Source organism: Varroa destructor, unplaced genomic scaffold (genome assembly GCF_002443255.2).
Source record: "Varroa destructor unplaced genomic scaffold, Vdes_3.0 BEIS01000004.1, whole genome shotgun sequence".
NCBI classification, from domain to species: domain Eukaryota; kingdom Metazoa; phylum Arthropoda; class Arachnida; order Mesostigmata; family Varroidae; genus Varroa; species Varroa destructor.
The window spans coordinates 9,800,280-9,817,465 of NW_019211457.1; the positions used below are offsets into that span (position 1 = coordinate 9,800,280).

The following is a 17,186-nucleotide window of genomic DNA, read 5'->3' on the forward strand; positions in this document are numbered from 1 at the left end:
ATGTTTTTTTGCCCTTTCGCACGCTTAGTTTCTATAGCTGTGCCTCAGCTGAGAGAAGATAGACGCTATCGGCTCTACTAGGTCTCGCTGCTCTTATTGTTTGCTATATTAAAGGAATTTAGGACAAAATTAGACCTTTTCCTAGTAAAAAGGATTAATAAAACACGAATTGACGCAAAGATGACTGATTAACATAGTGCTATGCTATGTTAAAGTGGTTCGAAGAAGATAGGGTGGCGAAAGAAACTGTTTGTTGTATTGGTGATTTCCCCTGTAGTTCAGCAACATAAAAAAATAGAGCTCATTGAAACGTTTTTCAGCAACCAATAAACAAGCCCTAGATAGCGTCAATTGCGTTTGTTGTCACCATTTACCATTAACAGTCTGCCATACATTTAATCATGCCATGCATGCACTATCTGCTTCACTAGATAACATGACAATTTTTAATTAGGGAAATTATTAAATAAGTGGTTTTTGTTGACTCTAATAATGATTACAGGTTTAATGGCGGTGGAACCTTCGCAGTACTTAAATTCTCCAGTTTTCTTAAGGCTGTCAATTAGCCGGAATATCGATCTTTTTTTTTTTTTTTTTTTTTGTCCATTATCAGCAGTGAGCTGTAATTTATCCGTTTAGAAAGCATAGTTGAGTCGAATATCTAAGAGTATTACATAGCCATCCTGCGAGGTTTACTATAGAAGTGGCTTCGTTTAGATTTCAATCTTAATATGCACTTAAAATGATCGGTTAAGCCTCAGCGGAATGTCCGTAATATTCTATCGCCATTTACGCAGTGATTTTATCGTTAAACGCTGCCGTTCTCATCTGGAGCTCACTGAAACACCGAATTTGGGGCATAGCCTACCAAAATACCTTCCGGTACCTTTCGTCGGTTTGAAGTACGTTTGCCAGATCGTAGATGTCTAACATCTAGATTCAGAAGTCAGCCTCTTCACTAAACAGGTTATGTGGCTAGTCAAATAGGTCGATTCTATTTCTATAAAATCTGTAATAGTTAAGAGAGATTTTTTCTTATATTATAGTCTGATAAGCAATTGTGATTCGTTTTAGACACTATAGTAGCTCAAAGTAAGTTAATATATCTACAATCAATTGGCTATCGAGCAACAATAGGTGCACATGCGGGACCCGAAAAATGGGTGAAGTACCCTTGAATTTTTCGCTTATTGATGACGACGACGACGACGACGACTCTGTTATTCAATATGCCCCTATATTTTCCGGCACCTATTAATATTTTACAAAATACACAAGTATGGCATATCGGATACTGGATCCGTTGATGACAAATAATCTCTGAAGTTTCTCTCATGTCGTCGAGAATATAGGTTGAACGACAGCGCTTATATTTCTGAAAACGAGTGGCACCATGAGCTGTAACAAGCATTAAATAACTTTTATACATTAGAATCATAGGATACTGTTTAGATTAAGCTAATTAGGAAATAAAAGTACGTTACGGGTTCGATTCTAGATGATAACTTGTCTGTATTATTTATATAAAATATTCATGCAACACGTTGTTTCGAAGATTAAGAAAAAATCAATTATGTATATATTCAATCAAATAGGCACAAGTACTAGATGTCGTAATTGTTTGGGCAACGTCGGGCTTAGTGGTGACTCTATTGAATGTTTTTATAGAAAGTAGATGTACTTAATAATGTCATGGCACGATCGTCGGAACCGTATCTATTGTATATATGCACAGTACACGAGATTATCGACAGAATACAGAGCTATACCGTCGAAAGCGATACGGGTATCGAGGTCCATCCTGTTATAGACCTCTTAGGTTTGCAGATTTGACGCGAGTTTATTAGAGATAATGAGCCTGTATATATAAAGCTTGTGTTTGTCCATGGCACGACCACTTGAAACACAAAATGCAGTAATTGCATACACACACAAAAGTTTTTTTTCTGAATCATCATCATCATCATCATTCGCAAATGTAATCCAGCCTTACGAATCGTCTTTTATATGCAGGTTATAGTCGATAGCATCTATACAGGCAATCGTTACAAATCGTTACCCACGCAGATTCAACGGCTCCTTTGATTCTTCATTCCGTCTTGACGCAGAGCCTCTTCACGTACACATGGATGAGGTCTCATTGTTATTTCATACGTCATCAAGAGCTTATCATTTAGCAGAACTTACTTAGCCGTCAGCTAGCTTTAACAGCTGCTGTCCTCAGTTGAAGTCTGAATGAAGGGCACCTGGTCCCTGCCTACGACGACCGATCATCGCAACCTCACCGGCAGTTTTGAATCAAAGTTCGCTTGTTCGTCTTCGTTTCGATGGCGCACGTCGTTCGTGGGGCTAGACTCGCAACAAGGATACATCCGAAAAAAAAGTGAACACTACAAAAGCCATCGTTAAATGGGGACTGAGCGTTCGATCGAACGCGATTAGCCTTTTCAGTCATGTCACGTGCATACACAGAGCACCTCTTCCGCAATGTCGAGAATAATATAGTAGGTTGACTCCTTGAAGTCGAACATTGTTGGCCAGTGGATCAAAGAGCGAAAATGGCACTACCTATTTATTCAACAGTATGGCCGACATGCGGCAGCGTTTGTTGACGTTCTTGTGTCCTTGGATGCCCTTCGAGACGGAGACGGAGACGAATAGCGCTGCTACTGTGGGATAACACAGTGCCGCGGCAAAAATAGTGACGTCCTCAAGTGCTACTCGAAACGCACTACCCGTAACGTGATACACAACATTCGTCCAACAAATGAAATTGATTTTGTAAGGCTTCCAGCGACACTGCATTGAAGTGTGGAGGTAATAGATAGGACGATGAGTAAAAAAACGGATAATTGCTACCAGTTGAGTTTAGTCGTTGTGTTAATTAGTAGCGGATACAGTTTTTAGCAACCCGTCGATAAAGTCTGAGTAGAGACCCACAAAGGACTCGAGCACGAACGTTGTCTGTTTAGTAACTCATATTGGTCACTGGGGTTGAGTTGATGCTCGATCAGCGGAAAAAAGGCCCCGTGATGATGATGACGAGCTTCGTAACTATCTGGCGACCGTTTAGCAATGCTGTTCGAACTATTTAGCAACCGTGGGACGTACGAGGCAAAACATGACGATGCCAATATGATTTAGTTCTCGATCATGCCAAAAATGGGTAACACTTGCCTCTACTACTTGTCAAGATCGAATCAAGCTACGTTTAACATTACAAAGAGACAGATGAAAAAATGTTTGTCTGTAGTTGTTGCAGCTATTATTGGTGGTCACTTAGGTTAACTGACTTCCCACTGATAATCGTATGAACGATAAATGTTCAATACAGCCAGTACCAATCGACTGGCGTGTATACTCCTGAAATTTGCTCGAATTTCAGTTGTACCCTTGGTCACGCCCTCTTTAAAAAGAGATACGTTTTAAAAATTTCTGGCGGTGAAATTACGCTCCCCCTTTGTAAATCGGGGCCCCTGCTGTATTGGATTGATATAATTAACATGTTGATCCAAGCAATGAGGGTATGCGAGGTTTGCTCCCGCTTAAAAATTTAGTATAAAAGATAAACTTGTATACCTCAAGCATTCGGCTAAAGCAAACTTTAAATTTTTCAGAACTATTAATAGTTCATAAGGGCTAGGTCTGGTTCGAAAAGGTTAGAACTCAGCTGCGTAAATAGGCCGAGTTACAGTGTCCCTTGGTCGTGTAATAAATTTGACATAGTTTACTTCAATATGGATGTAGAGAATCATGCCACTCAACTTCTTCGCTCTATGACAAACGGAAAGTATACAGATCAACCAAGAAAAGGGTCATACTATATATTTGACTACCGAATGCAGCTACCCGAATACTTAACGTATGTACTCTGCTAGCCTAGACTACTGCAAATACAAATTCTTTCGATTTTCCCCATTCATGTTACTCTTCCCCTTGAGTCCTAACCTGCATGCTCAATGCTACCTCTTCATCTGCTTAAAACCATCTATATAATTTGCTATAGTCTATACTTTTCAGTGATGTCGATCGCCGTCCAGCCTGGCAAGGTGGTCTGCGAACCGCATTTTTCTTCGAGATCGAAGTTAACTAAGTTCGAAGAATACTGAAACTGTATTATTAAGGGTCCTCTTGTAAATTCTATGAAGATGCCTCTGAGTGATGGTTGGTGTGATTAATTAAGTAATACGCTGTATATGGGTAAGTGAGTCTTCCTCACTAAAGGAACCTCCCTCGTTGGATATCTGGAACAATGGACAAAACTCGAGCGAATATTCAGGAAGGACATATATATCGTCAGGCATGAAGACGTGGTATCGGTGCGATTCGGCCTTTCGTCGCTTATAAACGAATGAGTATTACTAGCATGTTACGCAGAAGAAACAAGGCAGATCTCTTATCTCGTCGTGAAACTGTCCTTGTGGTACGATAAGCGAGCAGCTATCGATAAGAGCTGTTCGTCGCTTTGACTACAAAAAAGGCCACCCGAAGTTTGCTGGCTTTCGAGTTAAGAGATTGCATGGTATTTTTTTTTTTGGTCTGCTCTTCTGTTCGCACCCCTGGGCCTTTACGATAACTATAAGAATGTCTTAGAGTGTATCTGATGCACTTTTTGCAAATGTCCTGAACTCGAAGACAGATTGCCTTCGCGCCATTCCACCGTTACTTATCGACGTCTTAATCTTAACACACTGCCTATCGGTTTCCCTTGTGTTTTGACCCCTGAAATAAAACAGATACATTAAAGTCAGATCAGTTCGTTTGTATAACAAGCACATATTAAGAGATAATAATGCAAATGCAGGTGTTAAAAAAAAAAAAACAAAAAAAAGAGAAAGCTTCCATAAAGACTCGAAAAAAGCATGCTCAAACTGTGGATAGATTAGACTTCTATTAGGCTTTGACCTATCGGCGTTGAACACCCTTACGATATTTAATTGATCTTAATGAGACTTACACTTTTCACAAGGTGTTATTGTAGAAATGCCATCAACCTAGATCCAGTCTGCTTGAGCTACCCTTAGACAAGCAGAAATACACCATTGAATAATACAGTAAAGTGAATGTCCTCATTCTTACTTGGTCGTGACCAGGCTATAATTTCAACTAGAATTCAGTAATGGCTTATTTGAAAAGTGCTTATTATTTATAAGACATTGAGACAATATTATATATCATTAAATATGCGATACAAAATGGGTTTTTTTCAGCGAGAAATTTTCGTAAATTCTGTTATATATATCTAGTTGTACGGTTGTAGCTGTCGTTAGTTCCCAGTGGTATTGCGAGGATATAGCAAATGCGGCGTAGAATAGCTTAGTTACCAGTCTCGCTGTCGCATGGCAAATATCTGTCAGCGCTCTCTCAGGATGTAAGATATTCGACCAATTCAATTTAATCCCAAGTATGTAATAACGCAATATGGCCGTTCCCATCTAGTACTTTGCGTTTAGGATGACTTTGCAACGACGGGCACAGCCACAACCCCTTCAATCTTCGCCCACCCCAGCGGTGCTGCTGTAGCCTGTTTCGGCGACATACATGTACATGCAGGATCTACGTGTGAATTTGTTATTTCTTTATTTCCTTACGCTGCAGAGGAAAGCTTAGCAGACGGCACATGGCGCAGAAATGTCTCATAAAAAGGAGGTTTCTCGAATACTATCTCTACTGGTTGTCATCTGAAGAGCGCCACGTCAACTAGTCTTGCCACAAACTCTCCGAAAGAAAAGCTGATAGCCAACCAAACTCTGCTAATTAGTCGCATTTCGATGCTGTTTGTCTTCTACTTTTTCTTTTCGGTATAAATGACAGAGAATGTTGCTTTTATAGCCTCTGTTGGAAAGGAGCCGTTCCTCACAACAGATCCTGCTCTTTACAAACGCTGCAGCTGCAGCCGCAGCAGCCACCCAGTAGGTCAGCCGTTTTGTAGCCGTCCTTGACGGATTGGTTCTGTATCTCTAGCAGGGCTGTTTTGTAAAACGGATCGCCTTCGTCCGGCAAAAATAGAAACGTGAAATATTCAATTTTCCCTTTTTCATCGTCAGCATCGGCAGCACTCGTAATTCGACCCGGTAGCTGTTGGCTTTTTGACCGCCATCAAGCGCGGCCAAGCGCGGCTGTGTGGCCTGCCTCGTGCAAACGCTGAGCTTCTAGACGATGTTAGCTTAGCGGTAAAAGCTATCAAATAAACAAACCCCTAGAAGTAGTACTCTTAAAGGTTTCGAGTGTGGGAGACGGATATGTCTGCAAAGGATAGGTCAAAGTGAAAAATATTCTCTATAATGGGGCAACAGCTTAGCGAACAGCTTAGAACTTCGAAAAGCAACGCAATTGAGCTGCGATCAGTCGGATCATTTGTCTTCTCGAACACTTTGACAGCATAGCTCACACTCCGCTTCTTTCTAGAAACGCCGGGCTAGAGTGCGGGGGACGGGTGAGAGTGAAGCTGGCAGTCTAAGGAAGGGGGTTTCAAATATACGAGCCTTCCGGGGGGGGGGGGGGGGGGTATTCGAGCCTCACAGCAGCAGGGACGTCAGCGTGGCCGTTCCTGAACGTCGTCCATTGCCTCGCCCACAGTCGAATGTATCGAGGAGCGCAGGCCAGCAGGCAATTTGGTAGTGAAGGCCGCAGAACTATAGATGCACTGTAGTGCGTACCATACTACATAGGCAATAGAGAGATGGACGAGTAGGGCAGAATCCGTCGGTTGAACTCAATTGGAAGTTGGCCCAACCAGAATGACAAAGGCACTGACTAAACAAACGATCCCAAAAAAATACCAAGGTACAAAAAGCAATTGTATCAGTTGGTCTTAGTGCGTAACCGAACGCTAAGTATTATTCGAATAGTTGTCCTGCATTTTGTGGGAGTCACTCGTATGCAATTTTTATCGCATTTATCTTCATCTCTCCATAAGCAACACCTTTTCGTTCTATATATGATTAGATATTTATTTTTTATATAGATTTTTAAGTTTTAAGGGAACATCTTTATGTTCAACACCTGTATTTTTGTAAACGCAAGTAAATATCAAGATCTTTTGTTCTTTCGATATATTTCCTGTGCATTTAGTTACGTAGACAGTTGCGTACGCGGCAAAGGCGTATAATATAGGCAGATGCTTTATATTGTTATTCAATATAATTTATATCTGATATATGTGTGATAATCAGCACAGTCATCCTTTGGCCGTTGATTTTAGCTTTGATCGTAGCTAGAACATGTTCTGGCGTACTGAGGTCTATAACACGGACGGGGAAAGTGAGATGAGGTTGCGCCTAGCCCAGGTGACGATGTTTACGACAGGAAGCACCTTGATTAACACAAGACTACCGCTTATCTTCACTTCATATCATTAATGTTCCTCTAATATACATAATGCTGCAACAGCTTAACTCTACGAGATTTTCTGCTATCTAGGCCACCTATATTTACCCTGCTGAGACAACTAAAAGTCATTACTTAGTTCTAGCAAGTGAGCTGCAAGAATCCCATTGTTATGATCTCTTAATGAGATGGAATAAAAGAATGAGCAAAGGTGCAAGAAATCAGCCAAACGGGCCTCCTATCGCGCCTGCACTTGAAGAATAACGAACACTTTAGCCGAATAATTATTTGATCAGATATCATCAAAATAGTAACGTACGAGATTCACACAAAAAAACGTTTTTTTTTTTTTTTTTTTTTTTTGCTGCTGCGAAATCTACTTTACGTAATTAAGTTACCTGGATATAAATGAGTCATTCCAAACGAGCTGAATTAATAAGTTTACTTGTTGTGAGTGCCGGTATCGACTGATCATTGCAGTTCGTTGGTATTGCACGCCTGTTTGCTACGAATATCTTTAACCCTTAGAGACGAGGCGAAAGATTACGTCTCGACGCCTTCAGTTATATTGATGGCCCCTTCGAACTTGTCAATGGTTGAAATTGTATTAGTAGTTAACTTCGCATCGTTCGAACGATTTGTCGTTCATTGTTTAGAACGCTGCCATTTGTACAATGGCATTCCGAGGACACATGGTTCCACAATGAAGAAAACATTGTCTCATAGCTATAAGTGGGTTATGTCAATACAGAAAAGTATATAATTTTATTTAGCTCCTATACTTAGCTGGGTTGTGTAGATTTTCTAAGTCATGTGTTTTAAATACGATCGAGTATGTGGCCACAGTTCTCTAAACGGTCACACCCCCCGTACTTTTATAAATTACTTCATTGCTAGTAATGCACTGTACGCCGCCAGTGAAACCAATTACACTTTTGCAGAGTTAAAAATATGAAATTTATGGTAAACCAACCTCTCAGTATCACTATGCTTCGCTCGTAGGAACAGTGTCACCCACTCTTTTAAGTGATTCCAAACCTCTGGCTGATTTTCGTGTTCTAGTGTTTGACTCTTGTACATTCACAAAGACACAATTGTTTCATTGAATGCGTTATGTGAACTTCTCCTTGGCACGTTTACCCTTTTGCGTAACGATCGTCTACCCAGTGCATTACTACACAAAAGTAGCACATTTTCTACGACCATTTCCAGGAAGTATTTGACTTAAGACTGGGTCGTTCCGCCCATGACCCATCGGCTAGGCACGGTGGTTATAAAGGTCACCGACGATCGCGTTGAGAACGCGGATCCAAGAACGAGTTTTCTTATTAAATGATCCAGAAAATATATACCAACAAGTGCATACAATAACCTCGAACACCGTATAACTCTATTAAGCCTTTTTCTATAATGCTAGCAACATTCTGCTAGGGGAGTCCAATCAGCGGTTTCCGGTACAATTGTCGACAGTTTGCTTACATACTAAAATTCCCTACCTCTTCAAACCTAGAAGATTTCCCTTGTTGTCTACATATGTATTCGCAAGGCTTTCATGATGCACTGTCTTATTTCTTATACGTGTGTAGCCTCAACTACACTATTATAAAACAAAAAAAAAGTGCTCTTCTACGTGTTGGAAACGTGAGCGCGTGAACCGCTCAGGAATAAAAGTCATTCAATAGCGCTTTAAGTAAACTTTACTATATTGGATTACCACGTTACACAGTACGTCATCATTTGTAGAATTTCTCCAGAATGCTTTCCACGGACACCGAAGCACCTCTTTAACAAAATGTCAGCTGACCTGATCAGCCGAACGATTCCTAATGGTCTTCGCTACCCTAACTAGCCAGGTAGTGAATAATTATCGAACCAGGCTGAAAGAAAGCCATTTTCTTCATTAGCGTGTTTTGGATGCTGATGACCAAACATATCATTCGGGAAACATCATCTTCGAACTCTGTTGATGCGTCAGGATAGCCATTACATTAAACAGACAAGCACAATTATGCCAGGAGTAGCTGAAGTGCGTTCGTACTATCCGTTAATCTGTCTGGTCTAACCTAGTAAAGTCGTGTAGTATTTATATAAGCTTATTCCCATGGGAGGAAAAAGGTCGATGTTCAATAACGTATGCACTAATGTCCCAAAGAAGCTATTATGTGGGCTCTCATATGCCATATAGTGAAATTATAACACAAAATATTGTTTGTCGTTGATTTATTTTAGTGGCTGGTAGTTTTGTGATCTATTTTATACGTTTTTTCCTTTTTCTTTTTATGTTATTTATATGTTTAGTGTATATCATTTTGCGCTCTGTTTGCCAACGACATTCAAAAGAAAATTCAAGGGCCCTCGCAGGCCGAATACAAACAATTGTATTGTACCTATTGTAATTTTTGTTTTTTTTTCTTTTAACTTCACCCTAAACCGACCACAACGTTGGTCCTACATAGAAATTTACTTACTGTTACGTAAGAAATTCCTTAATATGCAAACAGTAGAGCGCAGCTCCAAGCTAGTGCCTTCATTCTGGCAATATGCCCGATAACACCGGCGGCGGTACAAAGGACGGCGAGGACAAAGTAAATCAAGTCCCATTAATTTTGTTGGCAGCGATGGAATGAGTGATATATTAGGTTCAGCAGTTTCTCGTTTGATTAACTTATTAGAATCGCTAGAGTAAGAGTTCTGTGACGCTCGGCTCCGGAAGTGAACTGAGAAGTGTAAGCCTTTTGTAGTTAATAGCGGATGACCTTCAGACTTTTTTTAAGTGCGAAACGGACGTAGCTGGGTTAAACTGGGTTTCAAAGGTGCTCCTGGCTAAGGTATTGCGGAAGGTAACAAAACACTGACAACATCGACAGTTTTCACTATATTGGTTATAAAAGCGGAAGCGATTTTGTACGCTAGGTTAATCGTGTGACTGTTCTTCGTAACAATCCTGGTGCGTTTTTCGCTGGTTGCAAGCGACAGCCTCGTGCTCACCTTTGAACAGGTTTTTCTTTCTTTCTTTCTTCAACAGTTTGAAAAGCCCCATCCGCATGAACAGGCAACCCCATTGGCCCGCTCTACATATAGACCGATGCGTTTTTGGCCAGCTAGAGCCGTTGCAACCACCTTCCTTCCAAAGAAATTAAGGAAATGTTCTCTTTTGTTGCACTTTTCGATGTTGTACCGATGTTACCTTCGCGCTGCTATAAGTGGTCAGTTAGCTAATTCCGCCAAACTAGCCTATTGTTCTCTTGTCAAGGGGGGACGTCCTTTTGCGGCCAAACCTCTCTGTTAGAAGGACCTCCATATTAAGAGGTTGGAATGAGCGGCCACGACGACGTGGGAAATTGTTTGGAGTCTACATGCTGTTGCCGTACATTAGAACTACTTTTCATTAAAGAACTGTCTGTTTTTATCTATTATTTATGTATCGCATATACTTGACAATTTACACCAAGGGCGTAATTATGTTTATTTGTGTATTGTATGTTTTCTGTATCGCGGAAAAGTTTTCCGCAAACTAGAATGTATCTACCATCATAAAACTTGGCGCGCTTACGAACGCAGAACTTGATATTACAATATTGTTTTTTTTTTATATAATTTATAACATAGCAACATTTGTAGACACATCGTATCCACTGAGAGTAAGCGGTGCAAATAAATTATGAACATATAACAGCTGAACTTTTTTATTTAATTTGTGTGTTTAAATAAAAAATAACGAGAATGATTAGTCCCACAACCGTCCTGTCGTCGCCTGTAAAAGCCAACGATTTAATTTTAGCTAAGCGCAAAAGTAAAATCTAAACTTTTACACTTACAAATCAACTCTCTGTCTTCCTAGTTGATATTCTAAACAAGTTCCATTTTAAGTGACCAAGTTGTTTGTTTTTGTCCTTAATTTAAAGGTTCTTTTAGCAGCAAGCTTCACCCCCTATGAACGTTACCTTCAGGTATTACGAAATACTGATACGCTGCTTTTTCGTGTCTACGGAAGTGAATTTATCAGCTACTAATCATCGTTGCCCCTTTCGCTGGCGGATTGGTTTTTTCTTTGCAGCCTTTTGCAACTAGTTGTAAATAAATAAATAAAGTTAATTCATTATCTACTGCCGAGACAAGTCGATGTAGTTTAAACTGGTAAAAAGGACGTAGGCGCATATTGGCCCAATTCCAATAACCGGTAAAATTCAATCCTTGTCTCCCCATTTCTTGACAATATTTCAGATGCAATCTGTTATGAATTATCTGTTTGTTTCGTCACTAATAGTACATACAAAAGACAAACATATAAAGTTAATTACAAAAGATAAATGTTTACGGAAACTATTGTTTTGGTTTACACTGGTCATTTTGTGCTAAATGCCGTATAAATAAAATACCTTTGAAAAATTATGTCATTTAACTAGGGGATCTAGTTAATTAGTCGTTGTTATTAACGAGTTCGGCAAAAAGAACACGTTCTGAAGATCGGTTGTTTGTACAGTACAGCGTCTTTCACTCAAAATTGATAATTTAGACATAAAACATTGCACCAACAGTGACGCAGTGAATCTTATATCTGTCGGCCTTACAACTAAGAAGAACTCGATGCTGCCGTTGTCTTCTGTGATTCCTACTGATTAGCTAGGTCAGGAGCGTATTTAGGCAACTTGGTATCTAATGTGGCAGAGTTTTATGAGACGGTGACTGGAGATTAATTTTAGGTCGAATAATCAGTTTAAGCGAACATTTCCAATAGACGAAAACCAAACTTGATGGCTTTACGAGCCTCAGACGAAAGTCGGATACAGATATGCCGCGTAACGGAGCGAGACCCATAAATTTAATGTCTGAAGTGAAATTATACCAAAGTGATTTCAGATTTATTCAGCCGCTATATAATCATAGTGCCGAGTAATCTGTAAGAGACACTTTCCATATTAATTTTGACACTAATGGAATTAACGCGCCCAAGTGATAAATGAGCTTATCGTCTAGGTTCACTATGATAACCTAAGAAAATGAGATAAGTAGGTGATAACTCTCTTAGTTTCTGCAGGAGCTGTTTTTTCATTCGTAAAAGCCGCAGTAAAAAACACTGAGTATACGAAGAATATAAAAAGAAAGCTAGCCACAGAATGAAAAAATAAACGCATACAAAGTTAAGCGTAAACGAAGTTGAGAGAGCTCCCTTACCATTAGGTGGAACAGGAAGACCTCAAGGTGGACTTGAGTTGAGGTTGGCCAACTTCTAATAAGCGGAAAATCCAAGCGACTCCTTACATATTGAATGATTTTTTTTGTCGTAGATATGCTACTTGATAGGATAAATTTGATCGCACCCTAAGGACAGGCACATTTTCCAGCATTGGCAGTGGCGTCTGAATGTATACCTCAATCATTTATTTTCTCTCACAAGGGAGCGATAACCATTCTACAATGTACTAGCCATTCAGCCAGCTGTCTTTTAATGAAGGCTCCGACAAATCTCCTGAGGGGTTTCGGATCTGTTCCCGTATAGGCGGGCGCATCATTGCGTCATACTGGTTTTACTCGTGATTGTCCATTTACTAACAGTGGTCGTCGTCGTCGTCGTCGTCAAGTCTCCCTATGCCTGTGCGAGCAAACTCAGCGTAAACGAAAGCTTTCCAAGTTGATGGAAAGCAACCAGTTTTACCCAGCAACGTCTACTGATGCTGAATGAGGTCTCATTTCGAATGGTCTTCATGACGGCCTTACATCCATAGAGAACTTTACATTCCAGCCGCTTGTAACCCACCAGCTACCAAGAGAACACTTTATCTTGCAGCTGCAACCTTAAGCCAAGTGGGATGGGGCCAGCTGGCGTGTGCATTTTAGATGAGATCATCGTCCTCATGAATCGGCTAAACATACGGAGGAAAGATTGAGTCGGTTAGGAATGAGTGGCTCCGACGACGACCGAAGTCGTTACCCAGCCGAAACTTGACCCCTCTTCGTACAATGGTGAACTGCATGAAGTGTCACGCCTGACTAGCCTAGTCAAAAAGTCACTTCTCGTCCGACTAGGCTCTAAGTTCGGAGGGCCACCATAGGTGAGAGGTAAGGTTTAAAACGACCCCAGATCGTCTCACTGCCAAGCGGTCCAGCCATAGATAGACGCCACATGTGCGCAAGCTCTAGGCAAATTATGCCATTACCTTGAAAACACCCAAGTTCCATATCAACCCGAGTAGCCGTCGTGAGGAAGAATCCTGCTTCGCAACATCGGTCATTTCAGCCCAAATGCCACTGATAAGAATGAAACAGATCCACATGCGAGCAAAGCTGTAAACAAGCGGAATTTTCAAGTGACTGCCATCATTTTCTATTCTAGTTCCCGTAACGTTGAGGTCATGGATGAGGATTCATTGCTGCAGGGGAACAGCGCCAGCAAATAAGCGAGAGTGAGAGAGAGAAAAAGCCAGAGTAGTCACGAAGAGTTGCAAAAGCAGATCGCGTCAGAGCAACGGATCAACCTGAGATGGTACTGGATGAAGAAGTCTTCTTGGGCGAATAGTGGCAGTCAAAGGCTCTGCATGTGCCTTGTAATTCACTACATACAGACAAACAAGCATACGATAGACAGCGACTCGACGTAGACGTGAATAAATGACATGCAGAAAAGGAATACTCGAGCTATTACCGCGCACCTGTGCACGATGGGAATGCAGAAGAGTGCGCCTACTACAAATGCAGTATATTCTCTGCACGGTGGGTAAATATGAGAAAGAAAGTAAAATTGTACATAGCTATAGCAACTGTGTTGTATTGGTCTTTCATGGTGACTAGATGGTTATTATCACGTCTTTTGTACGGATGGAGCTACTTCTGACCAATAGTCAATGTACTATTAAGTTAGTGTTATGTTGATACCTATTCAGACTTCGAAGTACAAACCCATGCTCATATTTAAAGCTGTTGTTGATGACTTTGTGTAGTAGATACGTGGAAATTCAGCTACTTTTGGGTTACAGTAGCTCTGACTACAAGCTCCAATATTGGTTGTCAGAATAGGTTGTCATTATTTTATCATAGCAAATATGCATATATTGCAGAAAAACATCATTCCTATTTGTACCACTCCATTACGACGCCAACTGTATAGGATATTCTGTCTATAATGTATTGATAAATACGTTTTGCAACTGTATCAGTGACAACTGAAAAAGAGACACCAACCAAGCTGTCATTCATATGAATTTTGTTACTATACATAGTTCTAAGTTCTATAATAACTTACAGAGCTTTTCGTTTCAGCTATGCTCTTTTGAGATAGATGTTCTCTTTAGGGACACTGCGTTGTGCCAGCATCCGCTGCACAACAGTCTGTATTGGCCAGCGGAACTGCACAGGTACGCTCCTAGTTGGGTACCAACTAGTATCGTTCATACCACAAGCCACACTGCAGGCCGAACGCAGCGTTACCCATAGATGATTCCCAGCATAGCAAGATGGGTAGCGGGAGGGTAAGTCAAGCCCGTTGCGCGCAGGGACCCAGCAGGGAACTTCCTTCCGCTAAAAGTTGACTTGCCTGTACTTCCCTGCTAGTTGTCTTCTACGCGACAGACTAATCCACCGCCTAGTCTCGGAAGAAAGCATCTCCGACCGATTGAGGTCAAGCAGCGAACTAGCTAGACCGCTGTCACCGAAGCGCGAGTGCGGCGGGTCCGACGTGACAGTATAGTTACCACTGCTTCTGGACCGAAAGCAACACGCCAACGATAGCAGAATATGAATGTGGCCTTAGCTGTCGAAGGAAAATAATAACCAATCTTTTGGCTCAAAAGACCACCACAATCACCGAGTCTTCTGTACTCCTGTCTCTGGCTACCGTCACGAAACAGGAGTAATTGGGTTTGTGGCTGATGCATTTTCGAGCCAAACAGATGCGACAGCCGAAGAGAACCGCTCATTGTCTTCAGCATCAAGCAAGCAAGTAATAGCGTTCAGAGTGTTCCCTATCAAGAAAAGCCCAAGTATTTCTTCGGTTGCGCTATAATATATATATATGTATATATACATGAGAGATAATTTGATTTGTTTCGGCCTCACCTTTTCGAATAGCTAAAAAGAAATCAAGCAATTTCTTTAAAAATGGGTTTTTATTCTGTAAAGTGGTTCAATGATTAAATCAACGAGCGGCGTAAACTCTGCTTACCAAGCCTTGAGACTGATCAGGCGACGTTTTCAGCAAGAGTTTCGTGTCTTCGAAGAAAGATCTATGAAGCATAAACTGACAAGAAGCACCGCCATACATTAGAATTATCAAAAATGAGATTACTTTGTATTTTATGTAGTGTGATCGTTATAAATGGCTTTGTTTCGTACGTACTTAAAAGCAATGTGTGCCTTTTTGCTTTCTACATTCATTTAACATATTGAGTTGAACCAGTCGTATTTACTTCAGTTCACTCGTCTGATCTGCTATAATTCAAGTGCTAAAACGACAAGAATAGCCTTTACTTTTAAGTTGAATTTAAAATTTCTAACTAGTACGCTGAGGACCGAACTTTCCTGAGACATGCACCTCAAAAATGATGAGTGTTTTAAATATTTAGTGATGTTTACTTTATTTTATATTATTAACCCACCTGAACCGGGTTTTCTACAATTCTGTTTATAATTCATTAGGCTAATTAGAGTCAACCTGTTCTACTACCACGAACTAATCTAATTCTTTTACCGAAGACATATAAACGTCAAATGGGGGCATTTTGAGTATGAATTAGGGTAGAACTTTGAAAGATACATAGTCTCTGATAATTATCTTTCTATATATAACAAACTTTATATTCAATACGCTGCTAGCCAATGTCGATATTTTCAAAGTAATTCGCAGGCATTTATGTTCATACATTCATGTAGCAATATGGGTAAAAAAAAATTATGACAACAAATACAAACGACATAAATTGTACCTAGAATATATATACTGATATTGCAGCTATAAAATATCTTCTGGTGGCATTTGATTTGTGCTCACCCGCGAATCGTTTTTAACAACTGTTTTTTTACGTTGATCTAATTGTCCTAAAGTAAATTTTGTAGAATGTCATATATATGTTTAACTAGGGACCTGAGGGTCCTATTCGTTAACTGTCAGTAAACACACTAATGATTGGATACCACAACGTAGGTGACATAATACGGTATAGCCTGTAGACAAAGTTACACCTGGTCGCGAATGAAGCCGATAGCTGTGAATAGAACGTATCCGTTTTGCAAAGGATACATATCTGCATGAATCCTTTATAATGGTTCGCGCAGCGCACGGTATGGCATGGGCCTTTCCGGAATACACAGCAGGTACGGACTGCAAGTATACAATATATATATAACACTGGCAGCTGTATATTTTAGGCCCACAAAATGTATCCATGCGGTGGGTTGATGTTCCGAGCTCGCATTATTCAAAAATACTACTTAATTTCAGCTCGTTATCGGATCCTAGACGTTATGTTTATGACGACTATTTTGAATAGGCTTTTTTCATTACATACATAAGTAAATAGTCGATAGTTGTATAGTCATAGTTCATCACCGATAGAAACCAAAAGAGGACTGAGTCAACCCCTGTTATGTTTGTTAGCAACCTGCATTTTGCTTGTCGGAACTTTGTCAAAAATTTCCATCTCATAAAAATAAAAAAAAATCTTTCATGTAAAAATTGAGATGAAATATAGGAAAATAGTCCGTCCAGATATTGGTAAATCTAAGTGAGTAAGTTACAGGAGAATACGCCGATTGAAACTACGAATGGCTACAACCCGCGTATTTGATTGGTAATTGATATTCAGCACTTGTTTACACTATGTAATCAAAAAAAGCTGAATAAAAATATATTAGGTCAATGTACA

The 17,186-nt window shown here is 40.3% G+C and overlaps 1 protein-coding gene across 1 annotated transcript in view; it reads right to left on the minus strand.

Annotated features, from left to right (window-relative positions):
- Window positions 1-443: 443 nt before the first annotated feature.
- The window catches only part of LOC111250147 (uncharacterized), a 135,929-nt gene continuing 119,186 nt past the window's right edge, over window positions 444-17,186 (minus strand). Inside the window, exon 6 of the mRNA XM_086986818.1 lies at window positions 444-4,722. Within this exon, the coding sequence (XP_086842944.1) occupies window positions 4,590-4,722 (133 nt within the window). The 3' untranslated portion in view covers window positions 444-4,589. The remainder of the gene's footprint in view (window positions 4,723-17,186) is intronic.